The sequence below is a fragment of the Acipenser ruthenus genome, chromosome 19 (genome assembly GCF_902713425.1).
Source record: "Acipenser ruthenus chromosome 19, fAciRut3.2 maternal haplotype, whole genome shotgun sequence".
NCBI lineage: Eukaryota > Metazoa > Chordata > Actinopteri > Acipenseriformes > Acipenseridae > Acipenser > Acipenser ruthenus.
In genome coordinates, this window is record NC_081207.1 from 218,658 (window position 1) to 240,021 (window position 21,364).

The 21,364-nt window shown below is 43.6% G+C and overlaps 1 protein-coding gene across 1 annotated transcript in view; it reads left to right on the plus strand.

Moving 5' to 3' along the window:
* Positions 1 to 20,210, plus strand: part of LOC117424748 (alpha-1,6-mannosylglycoprotein 6-beta-N-acetylglucosaminyltransferase B-like) — a 50,330-nt gene extending 30,120 nt beyond the window's left edge. Inside the window, exons 9-18 of the mRNA XM_058992224.1 lie at positions 7,777 to 7,908; positions 10,372 to 10,505; positions 10,972 to 11,102; positions 12,148 to 12,153; positions 14,066 to 14,224; positions 14,857 to 15,003; positions 15,304 to 15,420; positions 17,169 to 17,243; positions 18,297 to 18,562; positions 18,926 to 20,210. Coding sequence (XP_058848207.1) covers positions 7,777 to 7,908; positions 10,372 to 10,505; positions 10,972 to 11,102; positions 12,148 to 12,153; positions 14,066 to 14,224; positions 14,857 to 15,003; positions 15,304 to 15,420; positions 17,169 to 17,243; positions 18,297 to 18,562; positions 18,926 to 19,124 — 1,366 coding nt within the window. The 3' untranslated portion in view covers positions 19,125 to 20,210. The remainder of the gene's footprint in view (positions 1 to 7,776; positions 7,909 to 10,371; positions 10,506 to 10,971; positions 11,103 to 12,147; positions 12,154 to 14,065; positions 14,225 to 14,856; positions 15,004 to 15,303; positions 15,421 to 17,168; positions 17,244 to 18,296; positions 18,563 to 18,925) is intronic.
* The last annotated feature ends 1,154 nt before the right edge of the window (positions 20,211 to 21,364 follow it).

Below are 21,364 nucleotides of genomic sequence, written 5' to 3' on the forward strand. Positions count from 1 at the left end.
GCAACATTATTCAGAACCTCCCAGGCTCATGATTGCAATGTGCAAAGCACTGATCATGAACCCATGAAGGAAAGCAAAACAGCAAAGCACTGATCATGAACCCATGAAGGAAAGCGAAACAGCAAAGCACTGATCATGAACCCATGAAGGAAAGCGAAACAGCAAAGCACTGATCATGAACCCATGAAGGAAAGCAAAACAGCAAAGCACTGATCATGAACCCATGAAGGAAAGCGAAACAGCAAAGCACTGATCATGAACCCATGAAGGAAAGCGAAACAGCAAAGCACTGATCATGAACCCATGAAGGAAAGCGAAACAGCAAAGCACTGATCATGAACCCATGAAGGAAAGCGAAACAGCAAAGCACTGATCATGAACCCATGAAGGAAAGCGAAACAGCAAAGCACTGATCATGAACCCATGAAGGAAAGCGAAACAGCAAAGCACTGATCATGAACCCATGAAGGAAAGCGAAACAGCAAAGCACTGATCATGAACCCATGAAGGAAAGCGAAACAGCAAAGCACTGATCATGAACCCATGAAGGAAAGCGAAACAGCAAAGCACTGATCATGAACCCATGAAGGAAAGCGAAACAGCAAAGCACTGATCATGAACCCATGAAGGAAAGCGAAACAGCAAAGCACTGATCATGAACCCATGAAGGAAAGCGAAACAGCAAAGCACTGATCATGAACCCATGAAGGAAAGCGAAACAGCAAAGCACTGATCATGAACCCATGAAGGAAAGCGAAACAGCAAAGCACTGATCATGAACCCATGAAGGAAAGCGAAACAGCAAAGCACTGATCATGAACCCATGAAGGAAAGCGAAACAGCAAAGCACTGATCATGAACCCATGAAGGAAAGCGAAACAGCAAAGCACTGATCATGAACCCATGAAGGAAAGCGAAACAGCAAAGCACTGATCATGAACCCATGAAGGAAAGCGAAACAGCAAAGCACTGATCATGAACCCATGAAGGAAAGCGAAACAGCAAAGCACTGATCATGAACCCATGAAGGAAAGCGAAACAGCAAAGCACTGATCATGTCAGTAAACCAATAAAAAAAACAATGGTTCACCTTGAACAAGTCAAGCAGGCGTCACACGTCGAGCAACAACAATAACAAAAGGTTACACAGTAGCAACTTTTCAGTCCAGCAAATAAATGTAATTCGATGCAGGGATCTTTGAAAAAACAAATTGAATAAAGGGAAATGAGTTCTGTTGTCTTAGACCTAGCAAATGTGAGAAAAATGTACTGTTTGATATTTGATTTTACGAATTGCTTTGCAACAATAATGAGCAAAACACAAAACAGTTTGAGCACATTTCCGAAACTCATTAGAGATCTTTTTTTGGAATGCCATCAGGAATGAATTAGTCTGACAGTCTTTATTGTATTGATTCGGGTTATTAAAATGAAATCAATGTTGTGTTACCAGGAACAATAAAGCTAACGTTTGCACTGGTTTCAATGCGATACAAAAATGTTGGATGTGATTTTAGAATGTTAACATTATTAATAATATATCTATAAATGTGATATAAAGATGTTAGATGTCATATTAGAATGTTAACATTATTAATAATACATCTATAAATGTGATATAAAGATGTTAGATGTCATATTAGAATGTTAACATTATTAATAATACATCTATAAATGTGATATAAAGATGTTAGATGTCATATTAGAATGTTAACATTATTAATAATACATCTATAAATGTGATATAAAGATGGTAGATGTCATATTAGAATGTTAACATTATTAATAATACATCTATAAATGTGATATAAAGATGGTAGATGTGATATGTGATATTAGGATGTTAACATTATTAATAATAGAGGATCTTGTTACAGCTTTATAATCTGTGTAATTAAAGCATTGTAAGAAACATTATATTTCATAAGATGATATGACTGCAACTTTCCCCCTTTCAGATTTAAATGGCTGTCCCTTATTAATAATCTTCAACACCTTAATTAGCATGTGTAGAGATACTTAATAATAGATGTTTAAACTAGTGTGAGGGACTATTTCAGCTAAGTGCAACAGCACAATGGCACCTAGTATTGGTGATGTTTTGTATGTGTTCTGCTGGGATTATACTGAAATGCATTGCAATTATGTGCAGTAGGCTTACTGTTGGTGATTTCAGTGGTGCTGTTTAACCAAGACCTTAGCTTTGATGTTAGTAGGATCAATACAATGATTTCACTATTGAGGTCTTTAGAGCTGTACTGGTGTATTCAATACAGTGAACTTGGAATCTCAGTGTTTGTAAATTTAGAACAGGGAACTCAATACTGCAGTCTTAGCAAATGCAATACTGTGTTGAGAACTCGGTGTGAGTAAATTGCAAGCATCCAATTCAATGGGGGAAAATTCTGCAGAGGGATTTTAAAGGCAGCAAATCCAATGAGTGACACAGGCACACAGTGCTGGGATCTCGGTGGATGAAAGTTAATAGAGAGAACATACTGTAGAATTGGGATTTTAGAGCATGATAATTCAATAGAAACAACATTGTACTGAGGGTTGAAGCCAGGGAATGTAACATTGAAAATGCCGTAATTTCTTAGAGACAGAAAATTCAATAGTGACAGTGGAGTGCTGAGATCGCAGGGCTACTAAATGCAATACTGAGAACTCAGTCAAGGGTCTTAGAATCAACAGATTCAATACTGAGAACTGTCCAGCGCAGATTCAACACTGAGAACCCAGTCCAGGGTCTTAGAGTCAGCAGATTTAACACTGAGAACCCAGTCCAGGGTCTTGGAATCAACAGATTCAATACTGAGAATTCAATCCAGGGGTCTTGGAGTCATATTTTCCATTTTCTCTTAAATGACAGTCATTTCCATATTGCTTCCTATTTAAACATGGATAGTCAACTCAGATGATGGGGCATTTTCCACACAACTTAATAAAGGAGGGTGTAAAATCCAGGCCAGTGTTCCGTGTGATGGATCTTGAGAATCGGTATGTTCTCATTGATCCAGGCCAGTGTTCCGTGCGATGGATCTGGAGAATCAGTATGTTCTCATTGATCCAGGCCAGTGTTCCGTGCGATGGATCTGGAGAATCGGTATGTTCTCATTGATCCAGGCCAGTGTTCTGTGTGATGGATCTTGAGAATCGGTATGTTCTCATTGATCCAGGCCAGTGTTCCGTGCGATGGATCTGGAGAATCAGTATGTTCTCATTGATCCAGGCCAGTGTTCTGTGTGATGGATCTTGAGAATCGGTATGTTCTCATTGATCCAGGCCAGTGTTCTGTGTGATGGATCTTGAGAATCGGTATGTTCTCATTGATCCAGGCCAGTGTTCCGTGCGATGGATCTTGAGAATCGGTATGTTCTCATTGATCCAGGCCAGTGTTCCGTGCGATGGATCTGGAGAATCGGTATGTTCTCATTGATCCAGGCCAGTGTTCCGTGCGATGGATCTTGAGAATCGGTATGTTCTCATTGATCCAGGCCAGTGTTCCGTGTGATGGATCTTGAGAATCGGTATGTTCTCATTGATCCAGGCCAGTGTTCCGTGCGATGGATCTTGAGAATCGGTATGTTCTCATTGATCCAGGCCAGTGTTCCGTGCGATGGATCTGGAGAATCGGTATGTTCTCATTGATCCAGGCCAGTGTTCCGTGCGATGGATCTTGAGAATCGGTATGTTCTCATTGATCCAGGCCAGTGTTCCGTGCGATGGATCTTGAGAATCGGTATGTTCTCATTGATCCAGGCCAGTGTTCCGTGTGATGGATCTTGAGAATCGGTATGTTCTCATTGATCCAGGCCAGTGTTCCGTGCGATGGATCTGGAGAATCAGTATGTTCTCATTGATCCAGGCCAGTGTTCTGTGTGATGGATCTTGAGAATCAGTATGTTCTCATTGATCCAGGCCAGTGTTCCGTGTGATGGATCTGGAGAATCGGTATGTTCTCATTGATCCAGGCCAGTGTTCCGTGTGATGGATCTTGAGAATTGGTATGTTCTCATTGATCCAGGCCAGTGTTCCGTGCGATGGATCTGGAGAATCGGTATGTTCTCATTGATCCAGGCCAGTGTTCCGTGCGATGGATCTTGAGAATCGGTATGTTCTCATTGATCCAGGCCAGTGTTCCGTGTGATGGATCTTGAGAATCGGTATGTTCTCATTGCTTGAAGTGCAGCCAGGTGGAGAGCATATTCTTCTTTTGGTGCTGAGTCACTGGATGAAATCTTTGGGGTCACTGGGACATTCCCCGCGGAGATATTAATTAAGGGTGTCCCAATACTTGGAGGGTAGTGTATTGTAGTGAGATCTCTATACAGAATCGTTCTAAAGATGAAACTCCTTCATGTATAAATGTATCAATGTTAACATGACAAAACTTTTGAAAGCTGGTGTTCAGCGGGGCCCTGCAGGGAAGAGAAATCTCTGCATGTTAAATCAATGAAAGAGTAAAACAACTGCTCCTGTAAATGTTTAAACAGATAACTGATCTCATGGCTGTGACTGCAGTCTACTCCTGAAGAAATGCGAGAGGTTGAAGTTAAACATATCAAAGGAAATAGAAACACACAAAAAAAAGAAAATGGGTCAATCGCTGACCATCGTTCTACTGTAAGAAAGAATCTGAAGTGAATGTGATGAATCAGGAATGAATTATACATCATAAGCAATCAACATGCAACAACTGAGTTAAAGCATGCTGTAGACTATTGCTAAATTACAATTATAACTGAGTTAAAGCATGCTGTAGACTATTGCTAAATTACAATGATAAAATATTAAAACACCAGATAGATAAAAACACTTGAACAAAATGTGCGGCAGTAATTTGAATTATGCATGTTCAGCAAACAATGAACTGCATAGTGGAAATCAAATTAAATTAGCATTGCGATGCACTGATCTAGGGTTTCCAGATTCCTTTAGAACAGTTTAATCTCCTCATCTGTCTCTATGCATGAATAAGAACACCCAGCTATAGCAAGTGCCTTTGAGTGTGGTATTGTAAGTTTCTTACTTGGATTCAATGGAAGCCAAATAGTTAATGAATTGACTGAATAATTTAATTGTTCAAGTTGCTGAATTTATTGATTAAAGATTTCTGAATGTTGAACAAGGCTTGTCAAGTGCAATGATGGTCAACAAGCTGGTCAATACAAGTGAACCCTTGACTGCTGTATGCCTTATGAGACAGAGAGCCCTGAGCTGGTCATCAAGGTGTGAGCTCACAGCGCTGGTTACCCATGTGTCTTTGAGCTCACAGCGCTGGTTACCCATGTGTCTTTGAGCTCACGGCGCTGGTTACCCATGTGTCTTTGAGCTCACGGCGCTGGTTACCCATGTGTCTTTGAGCTCACGCGCTGGTTACCCATGTGTCTTTGAGCTCACAGCGCTGGTTACCCATGTGTCTTTGAGCTCACAGTCCTGGTTACCCATGTGTCTTTGAGCTCACAGCGCTGGTTACCCATGTGTCTTTGAGCTCACAGTCCTGGTTACCCATGTGTCTTTTTGCCCACAGTCCTGGTTACCCATGTGTCTTTGAGCTCACGGCGCTGGTTACCCATGTGTCTTTGAGCTCACAGTCCTGGTTACCCATGTGTCTTTGAGCTCACGGCGCTGGTTACCCATGTGTCTTTGAGCTCACAGCGCTGGTTACCCATGTGTCTTTGAGCTCACAGTCCTGGTTACCCATGTGTCTTTGAGCTCACAGTCCTGGTTACCCATGTGTCTTTGAGCTCACTGTGCTGGTTACCCATGTGTCTTTGAGCTCACAGTCCTGGTTACCCATGTGTCTTTGAGCTCACAGTGCTGGTTACCCATGTGTCTTTGAGCTCACTGCGCTGGTTACCCATGTGTCTTTGAGCTCACAGTCCTGGTTACCCATGTGTCTTTGAGCTCACAGTCCTGGTTACCCATGTGTCTTTGAGCTCACAGTCCTGGTTACCCATGTGTCTTTGAGCTCACAGTCCTGGTTACCCATGTGTCTTTGAGCTCACAGTCCTGGTTACCCATGTGTCTTTGAGCTCACAGCGCTGGTTACCCATGTGTCTTTGAGCTCACTGCGCTGGTTACCCATGTGTCTTTGAGCTCACAGTCCTGGTTACCCATGTGTCTTTGAGCTCACAGTCCTGGTTACCCATGTGTCTTTGAGCTCACAGCGCTGGTTACCCATGTGTCTTTGAGCTCACAGTCCTGGTTACCCATGTGTCTTTGAGCTCACAGCGCTGGTTACCCATGTGTCTTTGATCTCACAGTCCTGGTTACCCATGTGTCTTTGAGCCCACAGTCCTGGTTACCCATGTGTCTTTGAGCTCACAGCGCTGGTTACCCATGTGTCTTTGAGCTCACTGTGCTGGTTACCCATGTGTCTTTGAGCTCACGGCGCTGGTTACCCATGTGTCTTTGAGCTCACGGCGCTGGTTACCCATGTGTCTTTGAGCTCACAGTCCTGGTTACCCATGTGTCTTTGAGCTCACGACGCTGGTTACCCATGTGTCTTTGAGCTCACAGTCCTGGTTACCCATGTGTCTTTGAGCTCACAGTCCTGGTTACCCATGTGTCTTTGAGCTCACAGTCCTGGTTACCCATGTGTCTTTGAGCTCACAGTCCTGGTTACCCATGTGTCTTTGAGCTCACAGCGCTGGTTACCCATGTGTCTTTGAGCTCACAGCGCTGGTTACCCATGTGTCTTTGAGCTCACGGCGCTGGTTACCCATGTGTCTTTGAGCTCACAGTCCTGGTTACCCATGTGTCTTTGAGCTCACAGCGCTGGTTACCCATGTGTCTTTGAGCTCACAGTCCTGGTTACCCATGTGTCTTTGAGCTCACAGTCCTGGTTACCCATGTGTCTTTGAGCTCACAGTCCTGGTTACCCATGTGTCTTTGAGCTCACGGCGCTGGTTACCCATGTGTCTTTGAGCTCACAGTCCTGGTTGCCCATGTGTCTTTGAGCTCACGGCGCTGGTTACCCATGTGTCTTTGAGCTCACAGTCCTGGTTACCCATGTGTCTTTGAGCTCACAGTCCTGGTTACCCATGTGTCTTTGAGCTCACAGTCCTGGTTACCCATGTGTCTTTGAGCTCACAGTCCTGGTTACCCATGTGTCTTTGAGCTCACAGCGCTGGTTACCCATGTGTCTTTGAGCTCACAGTCCTGGTTACCCATGTGTCTTTGAGCTCACGGCGCTGGTTACCCATGTGTCTTTGAGCTCACGGCGCTGGTTACCCATGTGTCTTTGAGCTCACTGTGCTGGTTACCCATGTGTCTTTGAGCTCACGGCGCTGGTTACCCATGTGTCTTTGAGCTCACAGTCCTGGTTACCCATGTGTCTTTGAGCTCACTGTGCTGGTTACCCATGTGTCTTTGAGCTCACGGCGCTGGTTACCCATGTGTCTTTGAGCTCACGGCGCTGGTTACCCATGTGTCTTTGAGCTCACAGCGCTGGTTACCCATGTGTCTTTGAGCTCACAGCGCTGGTTACCCATGTGTCTTTGAGCTCACTGTGCTGGTTACCCATGTGTCTTTGAGCTCACGGCGCTGGTTACCCATGTGTCTTTGAGCTCACAGCGCTGGTTACCCATGTGTCTTTGAGCTCACGGCGCTGGTTACCCATGTGTCTTTGAGCTCACGGCGCTGGTTACCCATGTGTCTTTGAGCTCACAGTCCTGGTTACCCATGTGTCTTTGAGCTCACACGCTGGTTACCCATGTGTCTTTGAGCTCACAGCGCTGGTTACCCATGTGTCTTTGTTTTGTTTTGCAGCTTCCTGGGTGTGCCACCAGGACGAGGAAGCTGCCCCCTGACTGGACCATTGCCCTTTGATCTCATCTACACTGATTACCACGGGCTGCAGCAAATGAAACAGCACATGGGCCTGTCCTTGAAGAAGCACAAGTGAGTAGACAGGAGGCAGATTGAACCCAGCAGCTTGGGAAGGTGCTCTCAGTGAACATGTGCAAACAGTGCTGTGGTAAAATGCTTTACCACACCTCTTCTCAAGCACTAACATGCCATACTTCTCAAGCACTATTAATGATGTCTTTAAAATAAATGAGGAATGTGCACAGAACCTCAATATCAGTGCTTAGTGATTCCTCCCTGTCACAGTCACGTCAGAGCAAGTCAGGTGTTCACTTAAGATTATTTTGGTGCGAAGGGCAAGTTTAACTAGTGAAATTGCAGACAGCCTACATATTTTTTTTAAACCTGCTGTAATCGTGATCCACATTTACAGTCTGGCACAGACATCATTTAATATTTGGTACTGGAGTAAAAGTTTATGATCATTTTATGTGCTCCTGAAACAGAGCTGTGAAACACTTGAGGAATCATGAATCAGACTCTGTCTGGGGCTGAAGGGCTCAAGTTTACATCAGCCTTGTTAACATTTGTATTCCCTGAGAACCTCTTTTATAGTTTGACAGATAAATGAAAATTGCTCCACAGACTACCTTGTAATTGCCTGCAGCGTCATGTAAAATCTAGTAATGCGTTACAAAGGATGTTATAATAATAATAATAATAATAATAATAATAATAATAATAATAATAATAATAATAATAATAATAACAGCTGCTGTACATTCTTTAGATTGTGCAGGGATTCCTCACATTTCTGACTCAGTGGTATTCCCTTCTTCTTCTTCTTCTTCTTCTTCTTCTTCTTCTTCTTCTTCTTCTTCTTCTTCTTCTTCTTCTTCTTCTTCATTTCTTAGCAGGCGCCCTTACAGTTGTTATTTACAGTTGTTATTTCATGCTAACAATCATCAGGTTCTTTAATAACACATTTCTATGTATTTTGTTAATGGCCTCTGAGCTAAAGTGCTTAAATATTGTCCCAATAAAACCCAATATCGCAGATTTCAATTCCAGTGCATCCTCTTTTTTTTAAAAAAAAGTTGTGACTCAGTGTATAGGAGCTTCAACACTGTTAATTACCTGTATTTATGTCCACATCCACCGAGGTCTATTCATTGTGCTTTCAGAGTTGTATATATCCCATACTTTGATTTCAGCATGAAATGCACAAGCTGTTTAAAGATGCTGAGTGTGATAGAAGGCAGCCCCAAATCAAAACTAACTGATAACAGCTTCAGCTTATTGATCAGTGTGCAATGAATGTAGTTCACTGATAAAGAGGGCAGCAGTGCTGGCTGTGTTATCTGTCAGCTCACAGGTCTTCTTTAACCCCTGCACTGCTCAGAGTGCTTCCAGTCCCATATAACTATCAGCTTTATTCCATATTGCACAGCTGCAGTGTACCAGGCAGCTACAGAGTGATTACTGAAATGGAATGATCTTGTAAAACTGAGTTATAAAGGCAATGTCATAATCAAGTATAATACAAATATTTATATTAAATAAAAAGCCTGCATGTAATTTTCTTAGGGGTCTGCCCACCATGAATAATTCATTGAATAATAAAAAAAATAAGGCTTTGAAGAAGAGATGAGAGAATGGCTCTCGAGAGACAGAATTAATTTAGCAAAGAAGCCATTGTATCTGTAATGTTTATAATGTATTGTGTAGCTCATCAGCCCCAGCCAGAAGCTTCATTCTAACAGAACGTACCCTGCTTACATGTTTCCAGTGATTTGTACTAAAGCACCCGTTCCTTTATCAGAAGCAGGTGTAGAGACAGCCATTGATACTGTTCTGTAATTATGTAGGGAATGCAATGATATGCTTGAGAGCTGAAAGTGAGTGAAATTGCAAAATAAACAACCTAGAGCATTACAGAATGTTTCAGCCTTATCGTATTGCAAACATGCTTGGAAGGAGTTTTCGTCAGGTTTCATAGCTCTGTGAGTGCTGGCTTTGAAAAGACTGAATCGTTCATTAAGTTCAGGAGGTGTTTTCTGCACAGGCTGTTTTGTGACTGAGTCGCATGGGAATGCGTTTTACTCCCATGGATTGATGTGCTGTTAAAATCAAATTGGTTTTGTAATATGTTTTCTTGTGTTAAAGTTTTGGTTCCGTGATTGATTTGTAAACAGGAAAGCAGTTTTTATATATTATTATTATTATTATTATTATTATTATTATTATTATTATTATTATTATTATTATTATTATTATTATTATTATTATTACAACTTCCTGCCTTTAGAAAGTGTCTTTATTGTGGATTTAAATCTTTAAAATTATAAAAAAAATATAATTGCAGTTCTAACTCTTATATATGGGTTCAACACTCATTTATTTAACGATACTGAAGTTGAAATCCCAAGCATTGCCCCTCATTTAAGCAGTGCTTTTAATATCAGAGGCTAACCCAAATCAACTGGCTACCCTAGTGCTTCCAGAACATGTGACTGACTTCATGATTACACTGCCTCCCTTTACTCTTCCCTTGAGGTGCCACATACGAGTCATTGACACGTTTGGAACGGAGCCCGCATACAACCACGAGGAATACGCCATGCTCCACGGATACCGCACCAACTGGGGTTACTGGAACCTCCACTGCAAACAGTACATGACCATGTTCCGTGAGTACAGCCTGCAAACAAAAACACAAACCAGTGCTGTTATAAATACCAGCATCGTGGGCGGTCTGAGGAGTCTCAGCTTCTGTTAAAAACAATCTGAGCATAAGGACGAGAGCTACACGATCTGCCACTCTAGTACTTTGTGCTGAAGAGAGATGGATGCTGCCAGCTGTACAAAGCCAATGAGACTTCACACATTTAAAGTGTGCAAAGCCCATATGTTGCTCAGTGATACATATTGAGACTCTGGCCCGAGGGTGCAGGAGACAGGGATTGTGGGGAATGGAATTGTGCTCCGAGATGCATTCATGTGTGGACAATGGAATAGTCTGGGATCTCCGAGGATTGGGGACCTGGAGAATAGAGAGCTCTCAGTGTTACTCAGAGAGCAGGGCTGTAGCTGTGTGTTCATCTCGCTTCTAAGAATAAACAGAAGCATGCTCATGTGCTCTTTCCTCTCCGACAGCTCACACTCCAGATAACTCCTTCATGGGGTTTGTGTCGGAGGAGCTGAACAGGACACAGAAGGAATACATTCAGAGGAATAAAGTGAACAACATGGCTGTAGTGTATGGGAAGGAGGCCAGCATGTGGAAGGTATGCAGAGAGATGGGTGGGAAGACAAGTTGAACAGAACTCCGAATGGCAGCAGACAATCCACTTGTCTCCACTGTTGCTTTACCTGCTGCTCTGCGCTGTTTTAGATACATTTTCACTACCAAGAATTACTTTGAGGTAGATTAATAATTTAAAAAACAGCTCTGTATTATTTCTGTGCTTTATACCAATATATCAAACCTCAAGAAACAGGCCCAGGGGATCCCTGACAAAACCTCAAGGTAAAATTCAATAAGGTCATTATTTAAAAAAATAAATAAAAACACAGGTATAATATAATGTATGCATTGCTAAACTGAACTGGCAATGCAGCGTAAAATTCCTGCATTAAAAAAAAAAAAATAAATAAATACGCAATTAACATTAAGAATAATTGCCTTCATTTATTATTAATAAGAGAAATGGTTTAAATGCACAGTGGCTAATGTAACAGAAAGCATGAAGGACTCTGTGCTGGTCACAGCATGCAGAACACAATGTTTAATACAGTATCAATACCAATTCATTTTATTACATAACCACACAAAGTGGGTAGCAGTGTAATGTAACAGAGGTAATATGAAGTTCTCCTAGTTAGGAAATACATTTAAAAGATTCTGCACCACGGGGCTCCCCTTTATTGTACATGGAGCTTTCAGAGCCGTTAGCCACTTCGAGTCAAAGGGGTTCAGAAGGGATCATTATGGTTCTATCCAGAAGAGAAAGGCAAGGGAAGGGCTATTGCAAGGCTCCACCCTGACCCAGATAAAAGGACCTTTCAAAAGAATGAGTATTTAATACACGCAATGGCAAAGGTGTAAGGTGCTGCCTCTTCCTCCAGATATCCCTCACAGAATTCATCCCGGCTCTTAAAAACCCAGAGCCTTCAATGAATTATTCTCTGCATTGTGCAATTGACTGCTATGTAAGTGTAGAACACCTACTGTCACTTATTTATTTCTGCATTTATTTATTCATTTATATCGTTTCTTAATTGTTTTCTTCCTTTGTCTCATCTTCATTCTTCTCAACGGACGGCATTCAGCTTCAGGTAAGGACATTTTAAACTTCTTATGTTTCTTGCTAACTGGTCTTTATGTAGTGTGTTTTTTTTGTTTGTTGGAGATAATACTGTGCAGTATTTAAACTACTAAGAGTTAATGATGCACTAATGAAACATATAAAAAAACACCTTCTGAGGCTTGCATACAGAGGTGACTGAAAAAGGAAGGAAATAACAACCTAGTTTTCATTCCTGACCATTCCCTTCCATGTCCTTCTCTGGTTTCTAAAACTGCTTTGTGTTCAAACCCTTCAGAGAGGCTGCACCCTGCAGACCCTCTGATTCGGTATGGTTCCAGTTTCGGCTTTGTGTTAATTGTCAATTACTGGATGAAAACAAAAAGGCACAGATGTAGCTTCTTAAATGGCTCCCTGACTGTGATCCTTACTCCCAGCATTGAAGAAGGATTTTCAACTAGGTGACAAGATTTGAGCATTCATAATGAACCTTCAGGTACGCTTCAGAAAGATCTTTTTCAGCGGTTTCATAAATTGATGACATAGCAAACGATTTGGGGCCTGCAGTAGACAGAAGGCAGAGCATTGTGGAATTACATTAGAATGGATCTCAAACTCTTTGGGGAAGCTGCTGTTTTTTTACTGGCATATACTGTAGTGTCGTTCTGCTTCTTTGTGAGTTCTGATTTTAAAAGATTTTCAGGTACACACAGTGAGCTAATGAAACACCTGAGGCTTTAGAGTGATAAGCAGATATCTCTTAATAATACACATGGGCAATTTAAACTGTGTGACTGACAGGAGCTTGATGCTCATGATTAATAGAAATGGCTTGACCTGGACCACTGGCTTTAATTGCACCGTTCTGGCAGGGGATGTGCCTCAGCATCCAGTCTGTCACTGCGAGAACATGGCATAGCGACTGAAGCCTCTTATTTTATACAATGTGTTTCCTGTTTTATTGAGCTTTGTTTGAACTTGGTGGGGAAATGAAATACAAGGTAGTGGGTTGGGGGTGTAGCAATACAAATGATGTATCACAGTGTTACCTCATCGTAACGATAGAGTCGGGAACCACAGATAAGACACTGTACAGTACAAGAATAATAAGTGCATTGGCAGTGTGGGGCAAATATATAACCTGCTCCGCGGTGTAAAGAGACAGCTTATAAGCAGGGAGCACTGTACTGTATAGTACAGTATATATCACAATGCATTTTGTCGTTCATGCCCTTTTCTATATGTAATCTATAACCCTTGGGGTATCCCCTCCAGGCTCTCTCGCTGGGGATTTTCATATCCTTCTCTATATGTAATCTATAACCCTTGGGGTATCCCCTCCAGGCTCTCTCGCTGGGGATTGTCTCCGACACAGACACTCGAATCTCCAATCCGTACCCAAAGGCTCTCTCCAGGAATATGTTTTCCATTGGTTCAAATAAAATAAAGGGGCCTGCTTGTTAGACATTTCATTATACCTTTAATTTTGAAGCAGTCCCCGTGGCTTGTTATCCCAGCAAAACATGTCTTTTATTTGAATTCATTCTGCCTGGCAGACTTAGTGGAGGAGATAATCTCCTAATTGGCTCTGCAAACCCTCACAGCAGAGTCTATCGATCCTGCTGCCTCCCATTACAACCACAGGCCATACAACAGAGTGAAAATAAGCTTCTCAAAAGCTAAGAGGAAGTCAGCAGTTAGAGAAAGGCATTCCCAGCCAAAACAGAAAAAGCCCATCTATTGTCTGCTTAGTTCATTATATATTGAGGTATTTTATATTTTTTATCAGCATTTTTTATGTATCGCCATATAGTTGAGGATCCTTGTCATAGAAGCAGTATTTGGGATTAGGAAATAAGCAATGGGGACGAGATTAGTAACTGCAATGAATCGATCATTTTTAAAACTGTTGATTCTAAGCTGTTCTATTCTTGGGTGCTGAGCAGGGGAAGGAGAGGTTTCTGCAGATCCTGCATCGCTCCATGGAGATCCACGGCACGGTGTACTACGAGACGCAGCGCCCCCCTGAGGTCCCCGCCTTCGTAAAGAACCACGGCCTGCTGCCCCAGAATGAGCTACAGCAGCTCCTCCGCAGAGCCAAGGTGAGCCTTCGAGATGGGCTGCTGCCCTGGGGAACCCCCAGCCAAACTGACTGCTGCCCTGGGGAACCCGCAGCCAAACGGGCTGCTGCCCTGAGGAAACCACAGCCAAACGGACTGCTGCCCTAGGGAACCTGCAGCCAAACGGGCTGCTGCCCTAGGGAACCTGCAGCCAAACGGACTGCTGCCCTAGGGAAGCTGCAGCCAAACGGGCTGCTGCCCTGGGGAACCTGCAGCCAAATGGGCTGCTGCCCTGGGGAACCCGCAGCCAAACGGGCTGCTGCCCTGAGGAAACCACAGCCAAACGGACTGCTGCCCTAGGGAAGCTGCAGCCAAACGGGCTGCTGCCCTGGGGAACCTGCAGCCAAACGGGCTGCTGCCCTGGGGAACCCGCAGCCAAACGCCCTGCAGCACAGCACACAACACATGACACGCTTTTAGTGAATTGCATGCTTTGTTTGTTTTATTATTATTATTCATTTTTGAAATACTAAACTAAATAAATCAATGACTTATGTTGTCATTGTCTTCAATATTCTATGTTTTCTCTGCTTTTGTATTTCTTCACATCGTGCTATTAGCTCTGTGCTGGCTTTGTAAGAGCAGGAAGTGACCTCTTTCATTGTCTCCCCCAGCTCTTTATCGGGTTTGGGTTTCCCTACGAGGGCCCCGCCCCTTTAGAAGCCATAGCCAATGGATGCATCTTTCTGCAGCCCAAGTTCCGCCCATCCCACAACTCCCTGAACCACGAGTTCTTCAGAGGAAAGCCCACATCGAGAGAGGCAAGTTGGTTCTTGGTTGAATATTTGTGTGTGTAGAGAGGAGGTTGTCACAGATTTTCTTTACAGCGGTTACTCAAAGTCATTGAGCAAATTAAATCCTGATGGTTATTTTTCTCAGCTGTGTTTCCAGACCAGCTCTGTAATGTGATTTCTGTACAGTATGTACACAAATGCCACCTGCTGGTAATTAGGAACAATTACAGCTCAGTCTTTGAAATTCATTATTTCCATGTACCCAAGTGGATATGAAACTATAGAATACCACTATCTGCCCATAACATTGTGGTCGTTGCTCCCCAGGTCTCATCCCAGCACCCCTATGCAGAGCAGTACATTGGAAGGCCCCATGTTCTCACTGTGGACTACAATAACTCCGAAGAGTTTGAGTCTGCCATCCGAGAGGTCATGACAACCAAGGTACCAGCCAGCAATCTGGGACTTCAATGACAATATTCATTTGATAACCACTTGAATTATATTGGGCCCAATGTCTCATACTTCTCACCGAAGAGCAAGCATTAATGATTGGTGGATCGGGGTAAACTTATAGCTATTCACTCCAACAGGTGTCGCTAACAACAGTTGTGCTTCAGGAGTGATGGTGAAGGTGATGCTGTACATTTTAGATATGAAGGACAACAGTACAGTGCAGTTCATAGCACAAATAGCAGACATGTCATTTCTTCTATAAATTGACTAATTAGCTACAATGGAATTGAAAATTGGTCAGAAACTGTTCGTATTCAAGTCCTTAGAAGTGATATTAAATTGAAATATGAAATACATTCAGAGATGATAAGACTTCACAGGAATAGGAGACACTTGAGAACAAATGAACCGTATCATTTTTTTTTAATGGGAAATGGCAGTCGCTGTGCTTTGAACAAAAAGAAAGTGTAATATTAATGAGAGAAGGAGCTAGAAGCAGGGGTCAGGGGAGAGATTAAATGCTTAGCGCTGCCTCTGTTCATTTTCGATTATCCTGTACATATTCTCTGCGGCTGATTTAATGGAGCCAGCATTGTGCGGTTTAGGTGAGTGATGAGAGTTCATGTTATTAGAGGCGAATGAACCGCAGCCTATTGGAGAATCAGACATTCACAGCCATGCTTCACAGATTAGCTTCAGCGGAGCATCTTCCAGAATGTCACAACACTGAGAGCTGTTTGTTTTGGGAACTGCTCTCTATGCTAGTGCTGTGTGTTTATTATATTAAATGTACACTGGTAGCTTCATAGATACGCTTCTGCTCAGTGTTAACCAGTAACATCCACTGCCTACCAGTGGCGCTAACCAGTTAGACACAAGCCTCCCAGTCCGTGTCCCTTCAGTTGTGTCCAGTAAGACCATTTGTCCCAAGCCATTGGTAATACTGACCACACTAGACCTATTAGGTTGTACTACTACCCAGACATCAGCTGAAAATCCAGCTCAAATCACTGGGCCACATTACAGTATCTGTAAGCCTTGTCCTGTATCCTGTACCGGTCACACTGACTCACTCCGCTCTGCTTCATGTTGCCCGCTAGGACACACCTTGTCCTTAATCGTGAAGACTATAGACAGGATCTTCCAAGGTGTTTCACACACTGCAGTCCTGCCTTCTCGTGTTCCATTTCAGTCTCCAACCTTGTCCTGCCTCGCCTGAAACCTATGTCTTACTGTGTCTAGATTAGCTATTGAAACGCCACTCTGAGAGGGAATTGAATTCATGCTTCAGTAAGTGTGTGTGCAGCAAGAGGCATCTCTTATTTGAAGTTCTGTGATTGTGTCTCTGGCTCCACATCCTTTAGCAGTTTGGTTCACCTGCTAATCATACAGAGAGCCGGTGTGCCCCATCCGTTACCCCTGGCACCCAGGATCAACACTCTCTTCACTCACAAAGGACGGGAGTTTCTTTGGTCTGGGGTCAGAACCGATGCTGTGTGTGGAAAAGTCTTCATGGTGCTTTTCCATTCAGCAGTCCAGGTGCAGAACTTCAGATACCCGCTTAACTCTAACACTCAAACATTTGTTACGTATACTGGAATCACTGATAGATAGGTGCCATATTTATGCAGTGGCACTCTGAAATAGAAGTTCCTTTTATTAGGAATGTTGCACAGTTTCAGCTTTTGAATCTGCAGTGAATCCCTGGGAATGCTCTGTGTGTTTGTGCTCCTCAGGTGGAGCCTTACCTGCCCTATGAGTACACATGTGAGGGGATGCTGGAGCGGGTCCACGCCTACATCCAGCACCAGGTCAGTATCAAGCACTGTCCGCCCCCTGTCCGAATGATCTGCAGTGTTAATGAAGAGACACAATGGTACAAGTCATTGGTAGAATGGCACCACAGTGGTGAAACATGCATATATAAAGATACTAATGCTATCCAGATAGTAGAAATCATTGTGCAGTAGTTGTTCCAAAGCCATTGTTGTGCCACTGCTGGTATTGCTGCTATGCCCTAATGATTTAAATAGGGCTACAGGTTAAAAGCGTTGGTAGTAAATGCCATTACTACTGTGCCTTAAATATTGGATACACAAATGCAGTCTTAATCCCAACAGTGTGTGAGCAAAGTTTTGTGGTGTTAGTGCAGGCTCTGATCCCAGCAGGGCCACTGTGAAGCCAGCTGTGCAGCTGTGAAGCCTGACCTGCTTGATTAGCCTCAAGAATCCTGGAATTGAAGCACAAAGTTTTGGAGATTCCAACGCCTGAGCTCACCAGGGCTGTTTGCTCAGCAGCCTCATTCTAAATGAGAAAAGCACTGTGTTCCACCATAGCCTCCAAGTATACTGAAAAGGAAAAGAAGTAAAGTTTCTGTGTGACTGCAGTGCGTTCCCAGCCGTGTAGTGGGAATGCCACACCTTTCAATTCATAAACTGCATCTTATTTCACTTTAACGTCTTAGTGATTTGATTTTGAGATTTTCAACACATTATCTAGGTTTTGCAGGGTAAAGATTTCTGCCTTTGGCTTTTTTTAACAACAGGACTGGAAGTTAAGCAGAGATTTCAATAAATAACTTCATGCTGTGGGAGCAGAGAGCCTTTTAATCTATTTGTGTGAGAATCCTCCTTTAACAGCTCGTCAACAACACCACATGGGGAAGAAAAGCTGCCTCAACAAATATACAACATAGAAAACACTCAGTGTCTAAGGAGCTGTAACACTACTGCTGTACATATTGCTCTCTTATGATATAAACCCATCTGGATATCACCATGAGGTTTCATTTTTCTACTGTGGTAAACCATGCTTGAGAACATATCATGTGCAGAAGTGATTTATCTGTTCACTCTCCCTCATAGGATTTCTGCATCCCAGGTGTTTCCATCGGGAACGATTCTAAAGTCTGGCCTGGGAACAGCTCCAGTCACTTTGTCCGTTTGCCAGACTCCAGCGGCCTGGCCTGGGCTGGGAGTGTGGCCGGCCCCTCCACCTGGCCCCCCCTGAGTGCCATGAGGCTGCTGCTGTCGGAGGAGGGGAAGTCCTGCATTGACCAGTGCCAGGACCACAGTCTGGTCTGTGAACCCACCTTCTTCCACTTCATCAACAACAAGGAGGCTTTCACCCAGTGAGTTCCTTCTCTTTTATCTTTCAGTGAGGTGCAGACCTTCAAGGGGTTGCTCTGCAGACACACCTTCGGCTGGTTGCAGAGGTCATGATTAGCAATGATCTTGGACAGCCTCAGCTACCATCCCATTGCGTGTTGTGTGATACGAGAGATATCTGCTTGTAATTTACATAGCCTGTAAAGCAGAAGCACACAATCATCCTTTTACCAAACCTGGATAATAATACCAAAGGTGATGACAATAATAAGAATAATAATCTTCAGATAAAGCCATATATAGCATCTTACACGAGTGTTGTGGACTGAGAGTCGTCATAATGGGGTGGGCTGCAAGCTACTGAGATCTATCTTCTTTCCTTTCAGGCTCCAGATCCAATGCGATGCTCTCGAGTCTGAAATGAATCACATCTACCCAGCATTCTCCGTGAGCAGGCGGGACTGCTGCCTCCAGAAGGAGCCTTTGCTGTTCAGCTGCGCCGGGTTCCACAGCAAATTCCAGAGACTGTGCCCCTGCAGAGACTTCCGCAAGGGCCAGGTGGCGCTCTGCAGGGACTGCTTATGATGGAACCCCTGAGAGCAGGGCAGCCCTGCAACACGGGGCTCCTGGACAGCTCTGAACCCCTGAGAGCAGGGCAGCCCTGCAACACGGGGCTCCTGGACAGCTCTGAACCCCTGAGAGCAGGGCAGCCCTGCGACACGGGGCTCCTGGACAGCTCTGAACCCCTGAGAGCAGGGCAGCCCTGCGACACGGGGCTCCTGGACAGCTCTGAACCCCTGAGAGCAGGGCAGCCCTGCGACACGGGGCTCCTGGACAGCTCTGAACCCCTGAGAGCAGGGCAGCCCTGCAACACGGGGCTCCTGGACAGCTCTGAACCCCTGAGAGCAGGGCAGCCCTGCGACACGGGGCTCCTGGACAGCTCTGAACCCCTGAGAGCAGGGCAGCCCTGCGACACGGGGCTCCTGGACAGCTCTGAACCCCTGAGAGCAGGGCAGCCCTGCGACACGGGGCTCCTGGACAGCTCTGAACCCCTGAGAGCAGGAGGGTCTGTCCACATGGGTAGCTCTTTGAAACTTTGACGCAGCTTGACAAGCCAAACTGAAAGTAACAACAAACTCATGAGGTCATCACACAGCTGGTTCTTCCACTATTTCAATCCCAGTTCCAAAACACTGCTCAAGCTGGATACAACCTGGGCATGATCAGAGCTGCACTGATGCACACTGTCCCTGCCCGCAAGGGCTGTCTGACCCCCAGGGATCTAGGCAGCTGCTGGAACCCCTCCTGGAAGCATTACACATGAAACATCACTGTTTCCTTATCAAAGAAGGAGCACTTTGTTACTGTAAGGAAAAGGCTTGTGGTACAATTTGAACCTTACAGACTGAGAGAAGATATTTTTGGAAATCGCACGTTGTCTCTGAATTGAACTGAAGGATTTGGAATTTTGGGTTGTACAGAACAAAAGGGAACAAATATTATTTTATTTTATTTACTTTAGTGCTTCCAGTCAGTGCAATAATGATAATATTGATAATAATAATAATAATAATAATAATAATAATAATAATAATAATAATAATAATAATAATAATAATAATAAAAAGTATAACTTTTTATGTAATTAACAATGTCATAAAAATGTCTTTTTGGTTTTAAAAGAAACTGTCTTTGTCCTTCATTGAATGCTTGAAGATTCTGGTGTCCATCAAGCACTGCATGCAAGTTTTAAAATTGGCCGATGCTTTTCAGTAGATTCCTGGTGTCTTTAAACCCCAAACCTCCGAATATGTCAGGATTGGGTTTACCTCCAAGCAAATGATCTTCCATGTCAACTCAGTGGCACTGGCAATGGCAGCAGCCACAACATGAGCCATGGGTTCAAAGATACAGCAGTGTTATTATGGTTATATTTCTGTGGTAATTCAGAGTTTGCTAATGGTTCTGCGAGGGATTCTTCAGCACAGCACACTGGTGTTACAGTGGTATTCCAGTCGCATTTTGCCGTGGTGGAAAGCTACTCTCTCACACAGAGAGATAGTAATGTATTGAAATGAATCTCCAAGCTGTGTTAAGAGTGAGGCAGCAAGCCGACGAGAAGCCGAAGATTAAGAATTCTTCAGTCAGTTTGAAATAATGGATAAGGAAAAAGATTCAGAAGCTCAAATTGCTCCTATTACTCTAATCCCAGTGACCTGATTCTATCAGCACTCACATTTGTCAAACTTTTCTGATCTTTCAGGCAGGCTAAGAAAGTGAGCGTGACTTGCAGGGTAAACTAAGGGCTATGATATTATCTGCACTGTACATTTCATTATGTGTTTATTTAGCAGACGCCTTTATCCAAGGCGACTTACAGAGACTAGGGTGTGTGAACTATGCATCAGCTGCAGAGTCACTTACAACTACGTCTCACCTGAAGCACGCAGCACAAGGAGATTAAGTGACTTGCTCAGGGTCACACAGTGAGTAAGACGGGATTTGAACCGGGGACCTCCTGGTTACAAGCCCTTTTCTTTACCTACCACACAGTCAAGCATGACCCATTTCAAAGTCACCCTGTCCCTCATGCTGGGTTGGAATTTATAAATTCATAGTCTACATGCTTTTATATTATTTTATACAACAGCTGGACCCTGAACATATTTCGGTATGATACAAGACGTGTTTCGGCTTTGTGCACACATCTACAAGGGATATTCATCCAAGGCATTCCATTGATCTCCTTGGGGAGAATCCAGTCAGGGCATCAGAATTCATCCTGTTCCTCAGCAGAAACTAGGGAATGTATGCCAACCACTGAG